At 31.8% G+C, this 15,250-nt stretch overlaps 2 protein-coding genes across 9 annotated transcripts in view; both read left to right on the top strand.

The window, feature by feature from the left end:
- Positions 1–465: 465 nt before the first annotated feature.
- On the top strand, positions 466–2,082 carry LOC108744628 (zinc finger protein 181). Of its 3 annotated transcripts, none has more exons than XM_018480492.1 (3): positions 466–553; positions 748–822; positions 884–2,082. In XM_018480492.1, the coding sequence occupies exons 2-3, from the start codon at positions 800–802 to the stop codon at positions 1,947–1,949; spliced, it is 1,089 nt and encodes a 362-aa protein (XP_018335994.1). In that variant the 5' UTR covers positions 466–553; positions 748–799; the 3' UTR covers positions 1,950–2,082. The 3 variants fall into 3 exon arrangements, with proteins under 3 accessions (XP_018335994.1, XP_018335992.1, XP_018335995.1); XM_018480490.1 differs by having other exon boundaries at positions 473–663; XM_018480493.1 differs by lacking the exon at positions 466–553 and having other exon boundaries at positions 756–821; positions 882–2,082.
- A 477-nt stretch (positions 2,083–2,559) lies between these two features.
- The window catches only part of LOC108744611, a 13,808-nt gene continuing 1,117 nt past the window's right edge, over positions 2,560–15,250 (top strand). Inside the window, exons 1-10 of one of the 6 annotated variants that reach the window (XR_003231177.1) lie at positions 2,560–3,073; positions 3,133–3,262; positions 4,085–4,462; positions 4,518–4,893; positions 5,081–5,317; positions 6,217–10,120; positions 12,721–12,768; positions 12,829–12,870; positions 13,315–13,524; positions 13,582–15,003. Coding sequence is in view for 1 of the 6 variants with exons in the window: in XM_025974745.1 (XP_025830530.1) it covers positions 2,998–3,073; positions 3,133–3,262; positions 4,085–4,462; positions 4,518–4,893; positions 5,081–5,317; positions 6,217–10,120; positions 12,721–12,768; positions 12,829–12,870 (5,191 nt within the window). In the remaining 5 variants the exon portion in view is untranslated. Of the gene's footprint in view, positions 3,074–3,132; positions 3,263–4,084; positions 4,463–4,517; positions 4,894–5,080; positions 5,318–6,216; positions 12,769–12,828; positions 12,871–13,314; positions 15,004–15,250 lie in introns of those variants that run through there. The other 5 variants (XR_003231175.1, XR_003231176.1, XR_003231174.1 and 2 more) reach the window with 5 other exon arrangements.

Here is a 15,250-nt window from a genome sequence, read left to right as displayed (position 1 = left end):
TTTACTATTTATTTTATACTTATATGATGATCGTGACTTAAATTGTATGTAAAGATCCAATTATGTAAAATAAATTGGTTATTATTTTATTTACGTTTTTCTCGATACCCTTATACTAAAATCTTTAAATATGAAGCACAATATCTAATGAAAAAAGTTTATTGCCAACCACCAATTAGCCCTTCTTACGAACCACGATTCCTGAAAGGAAGTTGAAGAAACCTTCCACTCTACTCCCCAGCTTTGCACTTTAGTACAGGTTGGATGGACTGCCCATTCCCACCAGCATTAATAAATGGTGGGAAAGAGTGATGAATAAAGATCGAGTGAAAAATAAGATCACTGGGTAGAAAATTTAAGGATTTCCAATGAATGACAATTAATAATTTAAAGAAAATTACTTAATGCCAATTTTGTATTTATCACTTTTGAGGCACCTGAGCCACATTCATTCTTTTCTATTAGTAATTACTATACATATATATATGTTAATAAAGCAAATTTTGTGTGCAGGTCAGGTATTTACACGAAAAATATTTTCTTTTCTGAAAAGGTAATTTATTTTATGTAAATACTTAGTGTTTTTAAAACTATTGTCAAGTTGGAATGATTCAATAACAGATACAAGTAATGGACGTGACGGAATTGACACAATATTTCAGTGTAATTATCGAAAACTTTTCCTTATATCGTAAACAATATTGTTATGTTATGTTTAGTATTTTATAAGTTCGTCTCTTGTTTCAGAAAATAATTGGTCCTTAAATAAGTTAGTATCATTAATAAAACGTTTAAAAGAATGTCAGAAAATAGGGAAAAAAGGTAAATAACGTTATAATTAATTAGCTTGTTTATTTTTTAACATAAAAAACATTGTTATTAGGACGAACGAATCATTTTTTATACAAAGTGATTCTGTTCGTTTTAAAGTACCAGAGAATGAACCTATAGCAGTTCCACCACTTATTGAAGAAGGTTTACCAGATCAAGTTTACAGTGTACATCAACCAGTTCTTATGAATCACTACCCCATTCTTCAGAACTACCTTACAGATGGGGTACAACAACCTACTGTTGTTCAATCTCAAAATGATCAGAAACTTGTATATTTAATTGTTCCCAGTGACAGCAGCCAGACTGATAATTTACAGCTAAAAGATGTGCAAACTGTTCCTACATTACTTGTTTTACCTAAGGAGTTACAAAATTCTGCCAATGAAGTACAGTATGTAATTCAAACAAGTGATGTTAGTAATGATCATGTAAATTACAACAACACCAACCAAGACAGTGAAATAACAATAATAGAACCAAACGTTGAAAATAAACCACAGTCAGATAATGCAACAGACCAGCAGTATGTCTATGTGTCTACAGATTATAAAGAAAGTGAAAAAAACATTGCAAAAAATTCAGCACCGGCACTAGAAAATAACAGTAAAGTAAATTTAGGACAGAAAAAATTTTATAGTTACAAAAATCAGTATAAGTGTGAGTATGATGGTTGTGGTGAGTTGTTTGCTTCTGTGTATGAGAAAAAAAATCATGCAGAAGTCCATTTATTTCCTGAGAACACTGAGTTTAAATGTAGCATTTGTAATGCTACATTTTCCAAAGCCATTGAAAGAAATAAACATATTGATTCACATTCGGTTGCAGAAACATATAGATGTAAATCTTGTCAGAAAAGCTTCCCTTATTACACTGCCCTTGTAAAGCATATCGATGAACAAAAATGCTCAACAGGGAAGTCATTGAGTTGTCATTTCTGTGGTGCAAAGTTTTTGAATCAGAAGGATTTGGAGAAACATCAGAAAGTTAGCATAAAAATGTGTGTGTGTAAAACAAAAGTTTGTGGTGAGTCAGCTTTTATTTCCCACAGTGGTACGTGCAGTAGTTACTTGCAGAAGAAAAATAAACTCAAAAAAGGTCACATTCTTCGAAATTAAAAATTTATCTTTCTAGAAAAATTCTCTCCTGTAAAATAATAGTTAACTTGGTTTTATAGTAATGCTAAATATATTTAATTAAATAATTATAAGTGACACAATTTGTAGACATAATGTAAATTTATATACTCTAAGAAATAAAATATTTCTAAAAAGTTACCATTGTGCTATTATTTTATTAATTTCTTAAAAGTAAATCATTTCACTTTGTGATTTCTTTAAACTTTTCGGTTTGTTTTTTTTTTATTAAAAAGCTACTTCCAAGAGGATGTTTTGTTACACCTATCCTATTGCTCTAGAAAAATGTAAAAAAGGACGAAAATTTAGAACAAAATAAAAATTTATTTAAAATACGAATAGTTTCTGAAATTATTACATATTGTATATATTGTACCATGTGTTAACCAATAGATACGTTGTATGTAATTGGTTTGATTTTTTCATAAAATTGCTAAACACCGATTTAAAAAGATCAAATTTTCGCGCGAGCAAAATCCGGGATAGTCAGCTATTTAAAAATAAGGGTTGACGCATGCGTTGTGATCTTACCTTGATCTAACATACTTGAACCGCCATTTTAAGTTTCATTGCAAATAGCGCCCTCATTGGTTAAATTTACAGTTTTGTTAGTGGTAGTGATGTGACAGGAGAATTTTTATTCTTTGCAAATTTTACAAATAAAATGAGTATATATTAGCTGCCTATAGCTAATAACATTATTTAAAATGTTAATTAAACTTTGTTATTGTGATTAGTTTTGTGTAGAGTGTAGTTTTGTAAATGCGTTAGTAAACAGTTAGTTTTCTGTGCCATCACGCCATATTTGTTTATCATTATTATATTTCAGTAAGACAAAATTTGGGTTGGTTTAGAAATGATTTAATATTTCGTTGTCCATTTTAGATTAATTGCAAAATGCACATTGATTCTGTTTATGGATGTTTTGTTTAAATTTTTGTTTAAAGAAATTTACGTTAGGCTGTTTATGAACTTAAGCTTCACATTCCTTATTAACTAACTCTGTGTAGTATACAAAAAGCACTTCACGATGGATAGTTTATTCTTTCCACCCTTACCTGTACCAATGATAAAAAATGAATGTGAAGAAATTATAATAGATGAAGGTATGATAAGCAGATTTATAAAAAGATGAGCTGGTGTCAAGTTATTGTTTTTGTTATAGAGTGTTCAGATGATAGTGGTGGTGAAGACAAGACAGATTCGTGGGATAAAGAAATCCGTAAAAAGATAGCAAAACTAGTTGTGTACCAAAATGAAAAAATTTTCAATGCAGTTGTTGAAGAATATTTAAGGTAAGTGTAATTGTATCTATACTTGACAAAATGATTAAATTGCAAAGTACAAATATTTATTTAACACCAAACTATTATGATACAGTAATCCTTAATTAACTATTTCTGTGTAATTTTCTTGTATGGGTCATCATATTTATTACATTATAACTTATGTGTAAAGCAACTAATATTTGATACATCTTTTTTTCATTCTTCATATGCTGCGTGCGTCCTGTTCATATGTAACCTACTTTATATTTTTTTTGTAAATCAGCTTTTAAGCTCCTTTAAGTGATTTAAATAAATACATGAATAAAGTAAGAATTGAATTATGTATTAGAAATCAAATTATTGTTAAAAAGATGATTTAATCATTAAGGTGGTATTGAGTAAATATGTTAACTTTTTGTGATATTTCTTGTAAAGAGAACAAACACAATTCTAGAAGAATTATAAAAGTAACTTTCTTGAATGTTCTTGCAAATTTATTGTTACCATTTAAAAGTCTTTTCTAAAAGTATTTTCAAGTATAAATTAAATGAAGGAAAATTATTATTTCATTTTAAGCATATATCTTGGCATGGTAACCAGTTTTGTTTTTTGTTTCTAAGGTGTCTTTTTATTTTGTTATAAATTTGTTTTCTGACCTGTTACATTTGTGAATCTTAATCAAACTGTTAAAGTAAATCGTTGTGTCTCTTTATACTTTGTACAAGCTGATGCAGAGTCTACATCACTTAATACGAAGAAGCTGAGAGTTTTATGTTTCATATTTTTATTAACTGTTTGGAGTATTTTTTGTTTGGGTTGAATTATTTTTATTTTATTATTATTCTCCAGGTTGCTCAAACGACATGCTGTTTTTATTCAAGACAAACAAAATTTGTTAGATAAAATTACAAACCATATTCAGATGTTCACGTCATTTTATCATGAAGGACATGAAAATTCGTTCCAACAAAAATATTTTGATGTAATGGAAGAAGTTTTGACGGTGTTTAGCAACGTCCAAATGGACATTGTTAGGCAAATAAAAAAGAGAGGTTGCAACAAATCTGAATATGTTACAACTATAAAAGGGATTGCACAAAAGATGTGCTGTGTTCTGTCCTCATCACTTTTGTATAATCTGAAACACATTCTCCATGTTCTTCTAAAAGCTACAAAACATGATGTGGAGCCTCCATCATGGAAAGATATTATGAACACAGTCTACTCGTAAATACTATCCTTTTGTTTTTAGTGTACTTATTATTAATATAATAACTTTTAGGCACTTTTTGATTCAGTATCCCCTGCATGATTACAGTTCAGAATCATTTTGTCGCAATTTCCTTCTGTTTGAACGGTGGAAGGAGATTACGGCGGTAGCAAATCACAAAGATATGGAAAGGACGTTGTATTATCGTTGTCGTCAAACGCCTAAAAGTGTAAAAGCAGATGCAGTGATAAGTTCCATTCTTATGCCTTCGTCTATGGATTCCGTTACAGATATAGTTACGCATTTAATTAAAGGGAAAAGTGATGCCATTAAATCATACTTTGATTATATTGAAAAACAGAAAAAGAAATGTACTGCAGATGAGCCAGTTAGCTTGAACGACTTAAGTTTCTGTGATTTAGATGATGATTTAGAATATATGAGTCGTGTAAGTAACGAGATCTTTAATTCCTTAGAAAATCAGTATTAAAACGCTATCGTTTCAAAGAATCAGAATTTTGGATCCGCGTCATATTTCTCGAAACCTAAGAAGCTATTTGATACTATTTATACACTTTTTGTATTTGAGTTGAACTCTAATCGTTTTGTCTCTAAGATTCTTCATTTTATTTTAGGGTTCTGACGAGTGTTCAAAACTTTTCTATGACATCGTCAAAGATTATGAAAACGCTAAAATACAGGGTGTACCGTCAATTGATATAAATAATCATGGGATGAATGAGGACCTCGACGAAGAAGGAGATTGTATAGTGATAGATGATGACGACGTCTCGGAATGTAGACAGAGAGAAAGCAACTTGATCTGCGTCATAAGTGATTCTGACAGTGACTGTGAGATGGTCTATTTATCAGTGAGTTTATAATTATTTTTTATTCTTTGTTAAGGTTCTAACGATTACTGAAACTTGTGTTTCATATGTAAGATGAGACAAGTTTCAGTAATTGGCAAAAAAAGGAACGTACACCTACATATTCCTTTTCACTAATTTATGTGCTAACCCCGGTTCTGTCGAGGAATGGAAAAATGACTTATCGCCGCTAAAGAAGATTCTCTCTAAAAAATTAAGGGTAATCCATAAAATACGTCTCGCCTTTTCCAACTCATTTAAGATCCCTTGACTTCCTAATAATATTGCACCACTTTAATCGTATACATTTAATATATAGCCAAGAAGATTAGAGATAGGAGTAGAAACTGCATAACTTGTTTAATGTACGGTGTAAGTCGTAAAAGCATCACTAAGTTGTGCTTAATGGTTCGCTGCGTAGTAGGACAGTACGCATCCGCTACTGTACGTGGTCAAGATCAGTTTAATCATACTATTATGATATACATATCTTTTTATGAATAGGTCGACTTAACTATTTAGAAGTTTCGAATTAATACAATAATATTATTTGATCTTAAGTTTGGCCTATTGGTATTTCATCACGCTTAATTGTATTTTATATGTTATTTTTTATCAAACATTTGAGTCGATGGTGCTTAGTTCAATAGAAAATATTATTGAAAGTTATTAAAAGATAAATACACTATATAATAGATATTTTTTTGTTTTTACATGTTTGGTATTTTTTATTTTAAAACCGAAAGAGCGACGTCACGTTTTAAGTAACTCCTTCCTCGTTCTTGTCAGACTTTGTCCCGCTACCTATACCCCCTTCCCCCCAAAATGTGTAAGTATTTTATGGACAGCCCCTTATTTGATTCTTTGTGTTTCTTTACAATTAAATTATCTTTTTATTACAGAACCCAACTAAAAAGAAGAATCATACCAAAACCAAATCGATTAAAACTACTCCGTCAATTCCACAGTTGTGGTCCAAGACGTTTCCTGAACCTATCGGAAATGCTAGTTCTATTTCAGAAACAAACTCTTGTAGTGCACAGAGTGACGACCATGATGATGATATTCAAATTTTAGATAGTGAAAGTGTTTCAAGTATGGAACTGAGTAGACAGTCAGCTAAAGAAGATACTAGTATTTCTCTTAACAGGGCGCAAATTCAAAAAGGCAACAGTGATATTCGTGAAGTTTTAAGAAATTTAGTTGTAGTAAAAGATCCTGAACTAACTAATACCAATGACGAAATCGAAATCGAGAAATCTTTGTCTAGTATTAAAGAAATTGATCTCAATAGAGTTTCTACACCTGATAAAAGCATACAAGGTGATTCCAATAATCTTACATCAAATTTGTCCGACTCCACCACGATTCATGGTAAAAACAATGTTGAAGACGACAACTGTCATCATTGTAGTTGCTGCGCGAAAAATAAACTGACGTCTTCATCTTCCCTTCTCATATCTAGTAATCAAAATAGTGGTGATAACAGAGAAATTGAGAGAAACAAAATTGTCGAAGTTTCGACAGAAATAAGAATAGAAGGATTGGAGTCAATGACCAATGGGCATACTTACTCCTACGGTTTGATAACACCACCATCTGATCAACCAGCAGAAGGAAGTAGTTCACCAACATGTAACAATGTTTATGTCGAAATCTCTGCAACAGATAGTCCACGTTCCGTCGTTAACAGTGATTCTGAAGAAATTGTTATAGAGGATGATGAACCTTTTACAACTGAAGATGCAAGTGAAAATGAAAACGTCAAAGCAAAATATTCTGGCGAGAGTCCTGTAATTAAAGATGATAGTTCAAAGTGTGTTTTAAAAGAAAGAGAAGAAGTTAATTCAAATGTTATTAATAAAGCAAATCCTACAGAAAACATTGTACGAGAAGAATCAGGGTTAGATAATGAATCTGTTGGACAAAAAACAGAAGAGGTTGGTGAAAACATTGTTAATGAGGAAAATTGTGCTACAAATGAAAAAAATCACTCTGTTAATGTTTTAAACGAGAGAAATAGTACGACAGAGAAAAACGATGTTAGTGCAAATGACGAAATTGAAAATATCGCACTAGACGTTTCTGAAGAATCGATCATATTTAAAAGAAAACCTTTACCTAATAATGATCATAACATAGTCGACAGTTTAGAGGTGAAAGATGATAGTTCAAAATATGCTTTAAAGCCAGAAGGAGTTAATTCAAAAATTATTAATAAAGAAAATCCTACAGAAAACATTGTAGACAGTGTTAGTAAAGAAAAATCTAGGTTAGTCAATGAATTTGTCGAACAAAGAACAAAAATAGTTCATGAAAACATTGGGAATGAGGAAAATTCTGCTATAGATGAAGAAAATCATTCTATTAACGTTTTACACGAGAGAAACAGCATCACAGAGCAAGACGATGTTAGTACAAGTGACAAAATTGAGAATATTACCCCAAACATTTCTGAAGAATTGATCGTATTTAAAAGTAAAGGTCTACTTAACACTGATGAAACTGTAGTTGACAGTCAAGAGACAAAAGATGATAGTTCAGAATATATTTTAAGAGAGGAAGTTAATTCAAATGTTATTAATAAAAAAAATCCTATAGAAAACATCGTGGACAGTGTTAGTGAAGAAACATCAGAGTTAGCCAATGAATCTGTTGAACAGAAAGTAAAAGAAGTTGTTGAAAATATTGTTAATGTGGAAAGTTCAGCTACAGAAAATCATTCTGTTAATGTTTTAGACGAGAGAAACAGCATTATAGAGCAAGACGATGTTAGTACAAGTGACAAAATTGAAAATATTGCGCCAAGCATTTCTGAAGAATTGATCGTATTTAAAAGTAGACCTTTACCTAATAATGGTCAACGTATAGTTGACAGTATAGAGACATCTGTAATAGATAATAACAAACAAGCGACTAATGCACCACCGAATGTTGAAGAAATATCAGACGGAGTTGCTGAAACCAGTTTTTCCACCGTCGGTAGAACAAATGCAGAGTTAACAAATTTTCCTCAATACGTGATCATTGACGGTCAGCATTATGTAGTTAATAATGAAATCCAATGTGTTGATAATGCAGATTTGAAAAGTGACCAATTTCAGATTGCTTCAGAAGAAGTTTTAACCGATAAGAATTTTCGGAATTTTGTAGCAAACGGCGTGTACTTAGATGAAAACGGCCAAGAATGCTTTGTTGAAAACGAGGACAATATTCAGACCGTTATAATAGACGATGTGTATTATTCTTGTGAAAACGGCCTCCTCACAATCGAAGAAGTAAGTCATCTGAATTCTTCAAACGCTTCATCAGAAAATAATTCGGGGAATTTAGAAAAAGAGACGACAGAAAATGCATATAATTTTACCAACCTCGATCATCCAAGTAGTTCTAATAGTACTCCAAACATTAACCCTCAAGTCACTAAGGAATACCATAATACAAGTTTTAATGATGTTACCTCAACTACACCTTCTGGAACAATTTCCGAAGATATCAGCATTGAAGAAAAACATAAAAGTACAGAAGAAAATGTAATAACTCATCCAACTGTGAAGGAAGTATACCGAGCAGCAGATTCTCAAAAGTCAAAGTCTGCCAGCAAAATTATGTTCACTTCAACTGAATCCATTAAATTGACAGATTTCGACAAATTTGAAAAATCTGTTAATGATAATCTGGTTCATGAGCACAATGATTTGTGGGAAAGTGCATTCTCGGGACCGGTTACAAAATTAAATAGCAATTCCGGTGCTAATTTTCCAGGCGACGGTGAAGGAATGTACAGCTTTCAAGGTACTGTAGAGAAAAAGGATTCTTCAAAAAGAAATAAGTCAGAAGATATTTGTAGAAGTTATTCTGTCAGTCCTACGGAAAACTCGCCAGAATATGAGACCATAGAGACAAGCGATTTTAAAAAATACATTCAAGAAAAAGAAAACACCGTAAACACTAATAAAGAAAAGAAAATCAGTAAAGATCGTAAACAAAATTCTCTATTAATTCACTTAGATAAGTCTAAGATACCCGAATCGGTTTTGCGAAAAGCTAGAGAACAAAAAATTACCCAGAAAGCTAACGAGGAGATGCAAAGCATGCAAAATACTGCGAAAAGTATATTAAAACGTAAAAGTGTTAGTGAATCGGCTATTCCAAATAAAAAGAAAGCAACGGTTAGCCCAGCTATTCCTGAAGTTTCCTTCGATCCTTACAAGTCTGAACCAGAATATAAATTAAAAAAGAACGAGAAAGAGAAAACGGAGAGTTCTGCTGTAAAATCTCATAAAATTTCAAAAAAATCGTCAGAGACCGAGAAACAAAAGGCCATCGAAGTCGTATTTGGTAAATCAAAGTATATAAAATATAACAAGGAGCACTTCTCGGAAGAATCAAAACAAAAACTGGACGAAGAGCATTTCATAGGATTGAAGAACTTATCTTCTTATAAGAAACAACAAATAGCTTACAGTTGTGTTATCAGATACTACGGTAAAAGACAAAAAGTGTACGATCCCCAATTATTTGAAATGTTACCAGAGGTTTCCTTGCCGTTCTTCAACAAGACGGAATTGTTGAAAAAGTGGAACAGTCAACGTATGGAAAAGATCGACAAAGACCGATGGGGAAAACTCGAGAAGTATTTGAAGATTCATCACAAAGATCGCGGTATGAAAAGAAGTTGCATTCAAGAACGGGTCTTTTACGACAAAACGACCAACTCGTCGGAAGTTATAGTGTATAACGGCGGCGAATCATCCAGTCTGACATCATCACCGGGCTATTCCGGTGCTAAAAACTATAATTCAGGTAGGGACAATACTAGTCTGACAAAAGATAGTACTAATTTAACTTCGAATAATAGTTATAATAATAATTATACCAATTACGACGTAAACTTTCCCATTGCTTACAATCCTCAAGATGCATATTCCAACAACTCAATGTTACAGTCATGTTTTTATCAATCAGACATTTCAGAAATATGTGACACTTTGAAAAATTCCGAATTTTTTCCTTCTGATCCGTACGTTCCTGATGCTTGCGCTTCCCAGTTATCTGATAATAAAAACAATTCTATCATATCTGAAATAAATGATCAAAATCCTGACTTAAACATTTCCGAAGAAGACATGGTGTCAAGTTTGATTCCCCAGCTTGACGACATATACCTACAAGATAGTGATCTGTATAACTCATTGTTTCTTGCCCAAAATCAAAATTTAAACGCTTCAGTCTGTACTTCATCAGATATCAAGCAACATCTATCTCAATGTGTTGTCGAAAATTCTACAACAGATTCCTCTCATTCTACTATTCTTCCGGAAACGTTCCCCGATGTTCCTAAAGTCAATGCAACGTTACTTCAAGGAGACGGTGTTTATACCTCTTTCAATGATTCTTGTACTACACCTAATCCTTCTAAACTTCAAAATTCTGTGTCATCCACACAAAAATCTAATAATTTTTATTTAGAAAACTCTTCATATGGAAAAGTTATTCCTCATATAAAATCAAATGAAACCGTTCAGTTTTCCACTGTTGCCCCTCTAACAAAAGTTGTTGATGTATCTAAACCTTCTGATCATTGCGCTAGTCATCAGTCATTTTCTAAAATCGAAATACCTTCTTTTCAACCTGCATTGACAAATGCCGGCGAAACATGTACAATGAGATCACGTTTCAACACATCTTTGCCTGTTAATCCTGCTAAAAACCCGTCAAAACTTAGTAGCAAATCTGACGTTAAAAACCAAAATCTGGATTCGCCCAATTCAATTTCTGGACTTCCAATAACTGATAGATCACTGACAGCAAAAGATAAAAATGATGGTCACTACAAGGCTCGTTTTTCGCCCTCCAGTTCAAGCCACAATCGTGTGCATCATTTTTCGAATAAAAAAAATACATCACATCTTATAAAAGATCTTTTAAATATTAATTTCCTTTCAAGCAAAACTACTAATAAAACAAACAACAAATATGTAACAAGTCATAAAAACAAAGATAAGATCAAAAAACAAAATTTACCTGTCGATAATCGATTGCCTTTGTCCATCCGTAAAGAAAGTCCTTTAATAACTTCGTCCAATTCAGTAGTCCTTCCGGAGTCAGAATTTTCAAGTTCTCCGAAGTGTTTTCAAGAGCAAAAAGAAATGGTATTACGTTGCATCAATGAAAAAAGTTTAGAAAATGCTGACGAAGAGATTAATTTAAAAAATAACATGACTTTATTATCAGATCACTCAAATTTTTACGACAATCACGATAGTAGTATTGATTTATCAGTAAAAACTAGTATGCTTTCAAGTAGTAATATCGATAATTTTATTGCCAAACATTTCAATTCAGAAACTGATGAGTTTGGAATTAAAACTTTACCTTTGAAAAAACGACGTACATCTGCTTATAATGACAATTTACCGCAAAAGTCAACTCCTCTAAACCCTGTGAACGATGAAATATCCTATCCAGCAACTCCTATGATTTCTATTGCTGAGCTTGAAACATTGAGTGGTAGTTGTATGAACCAAACGCAAGGCCAAAAACTATTTAAAACGCCTGCTGAAAGGAAAGAACTACCACCACTTCCTGTAGTATATGGCCTAAATTCTGCAGAACCTACACCCATAATTGCTGATCAATTTAACATAAACAATCATACATACAACAATCCCACCATTAACTATCATATGAATAATGTTCCTGTACCATTTATAAATGTTTCTTATCCTCCTTATTATCACCCTGTATCGTCCTTTATTGTACCTGATGTTAGTGGTAATGGAGTATCAAATTTTAAAATGCCAGAAAGTATAACAGCAGTCAAGAAAGAACATTGTCACCAGACGAAAATGAAATCATCGCTCCCCTTTGTCAAATCGTAAATTTGTTTATTGCATCATATTTGACTGTAATAAGCATTTATTTTGTGAAACGTTTCTTAATTGTTTCTTGCTCAAACTGAACTTTTTTAATCAGTATTGTATTCGGATGAACTGAATTTTCTTGTCATACAATGTAAGTTTGATTGTGATTAAAAGTTAGACATTGTTGATTATTATCAGTTACCTTTTATTTCACTGAATGTATTTAGATCTAATTAAACTTAATCATCCTCCATCATCAAGATGCCAACAGTGAAAAAACCTATTTTTTTGAGAAGTCTGTGTAACATAAAAACTAAAATCAAGACAGAAGATGGACAACGCAGAACCTAAGAAGAAAGAAGAAAGTGAAGTTTTCTTGCCCGTTCAGTTAAAATTTAGTTAATTTTTTTAATTTCCATTACCTAGATTGACATTATTAAACTAGTAATTTATTTATTTGTTTCAATTATTTTCTCTTTAACTTTTGATTTACTTTTTGTTTGGTACAAAAATCCTAAAGCAGTATTTATTTCTTTAAAGGAAAACATCAAGAACACGTACAACAAACGGACAAACGTAGAGGCAACGGTGAGTGTTTTGTATATGGTTTTAATGAAAATTATTTTAATATTTTTCTTTTTTTCATAGGCGTTATTTTAGAAAAAAGTACTCCACCGAGAAAAAAACGAGGTAACTTTTTGTCCTTTTTATTTAGAAATGTCTGATAAAATTTGTAGTTTATTTTAATTGGTTATCATTAATAAGTTGCTTAATAAATGAGTGAAGTTGTAGCTCGTTGTATAACACTTTTGTTTCTAAAGCAATTACTTGTAATATGTAAAGTCATATTTGTTATTTTTGATTACATTAATGGGCATGGGGAGCAATTGCTCAGAATGTTTATATCTATTATATAATAAATTAAGAAGTGATGTAGTGTCTTTAAAAAAAGCTGAATCACAGTTTAAATATTAATTTGTAAGATTATGAAAGACTTTCTGTAGGGAATTTTTAAAGGTTTGGAATTTCTATGAAGGCAAGAAGGGTTAAATGATTTCAGATTATATATATTAAATTACTATAGCAAAAATTGAAGAACAAATTTCATGAAGTTTACGAGGCTGATGTTTTTAGGAAATGCCAGGAAATCGGTTTCGAATAAAAAGCCCGAACATACTGCAAGTGTTGCTGGCAGTTATCAGTGCCGAAATACCGTTTCAAATGACGTTACCTCATATGCAGCTGGTGGAACGACTTCCGAAGAAAAACCCGAAAATCGAACTTTCCGATCGATTGGGCCGAATTCTGATAATCGTAATTCTTTTAATATTTTAAACCTTAATCGTAAGTCGCAATTCAGAAACATTAGAAACGCCATTCACATACATAAATCTACTTTAGATACTTCAGATAAATTAAAAATTGGGACTTCTGACACCTATTATAGGAAACGAGATGCTAAACCATCACCAATTGCTACTTTTGCAGCAAACAAGGACAAGAATCAGTATGAATATTGTAAAAGGGCAAAGATTGAAAAGACACCGTGGAATGGTGCTTATTCAGAGTCAGTTACAAATTTGGACAGTTTTGATACAAATCACTGTTCTTATTCTACTACCGGGGATAAAGTAAGAGAAGAGAAGAAATCTTCATGTAGTATATTACATAAAAAAATTGAAAAGGTGAACCACAAAGAAATGGAACAGAAGTATAAACAGGCACAACACTTGGAGGTTTCCAATTCCAAAACTGCTCCAAAAGAAACTGTTGGTCGAGAAAGTAATAGAAAAAATAACAGAAAAGTCAGAGTGACATTCGGTGCTGTTATCGTTAATCACTATGATGTTGATAGTAATGAAATAAAAAATAATTCAAATGAGAAAGGAGAAATATTATCAAAAGGCAGTTCTTTAAAAACAACGACTGATATGAATGATATTAGTTCAGACAAAAAAAATCAAAAAATGACCACAAGCAGTGCAATAAAAAAAATTTTTGAAAATAAAATCAAAAACAAGACTCATAGACGAAAACGAAAAAGTCATAAGGAAAAAACATTTGATAAGGGTGTTATAACTCACAATAAATCAAAGAACGAAATTAAAAAGGTACCTTTAAAAAAACAAGATAATGAAGATTTAGAAGAGCATTTAAAAGATCCATTTAGTCTCTTAAAGAGCCATTCAACAATCGCGGGACATGAAACATTAACTAGTAATTCAGTAAACCAAAGGCAATCTCATAAACTTTTCAAAACGCCTGCTGAAAGGAAAGAGCTTCCACCACTACCAGCAGCTAGTGGTACAAATTCCACAAAATTACCTTCACATATCATAAATGACCGATCTAACAGTAACATTCCTGCAAATAACCAATCTAATAGTATTAATCATCACATAAATATTGTTCCTGTATCTGACAAAAATCATTTCTTACAAAGAGCAGAAATGCCAGTAATGTCAGTGGACCCTTTGATGAACCAAACGTATGCCCCTGACTTTTCGTCTAAAGAAAAAGATTTGTCCCCACTTCCAGTGCTATACAATTTGAGTCCCACTTCTAAATGTTATCAACCAAAATAACAATAATTTCTAAATGTTGATGACGATCATTGTTCTTATTGTAAAATGTATCACTTTCTCATTAAAATTGATAGATTCGGAACTAAAACTTTTCTTAGAAGAACGATGCTTGTTTAATTCGGGTTTTGATGATTTTGGCGTAGCAAGAAGGGAAATATGAAAAATGAATTGGTATTGGTCGAAAGGACACGATGAGATTCCAATGTGATGTCAAAGGTCAGATTTTGTGATAGTTCAGGTATGAACAGTAATAATTTGGAATATACGTAATTGTTATAATTTGAATTTGCTATTAATTTTCTGATATATGAAATTCATTGTTAACCCTTCACGCTTTTTAAATTGTATGTATAGGTTGTTGATAGGAGTTTTAAGAAATAAAAAACGTATGCAGCTTTTCGTGGTGAAAATTTCGTCCTATAAAAATTCCTTATGTTTACGTAAAATAAATTTGATATTTTTTTAATGTGGTAATGGAGTATCAA

This window comes from Agrilus planipennis, unplaced genomic scaffold (assembly GCF_000699045.2).
Source record: "Agrilus planipennis isolate EAB-ADULT unplaced genomic scaffold, Apla_2.0 scaffold16, whole genome shotgun sequence".
Taxonomy (NCBI): Eukaryota; Metazoa; Arthropoda; class Insecta; order Coleoptera; family Buprestidae; genus Agrilus; species Agrilus planipennis.
The sequence above is the reverse complement of the archived record's forward strand: the minus strand, read 5'-3'. Positions and strand labels throughout refer to the sequence as shown.

What these genes read in the sequence shown, in the direction of transcription:
- LOC108744628 (XM_018480492.1), top strand. Translation starts at nt 800, where the DNA reads ATGTCAGAAAATAGGGAAAAAAG. An exon ending in TCAGAAAATAGGGAAAAAAG is followed by an intron (nt 823 to 883) that starts GTAAATAACGTT and finishes CATTGTTATTAG; the next exon opens with GACGAACGAATCATTTTTTA.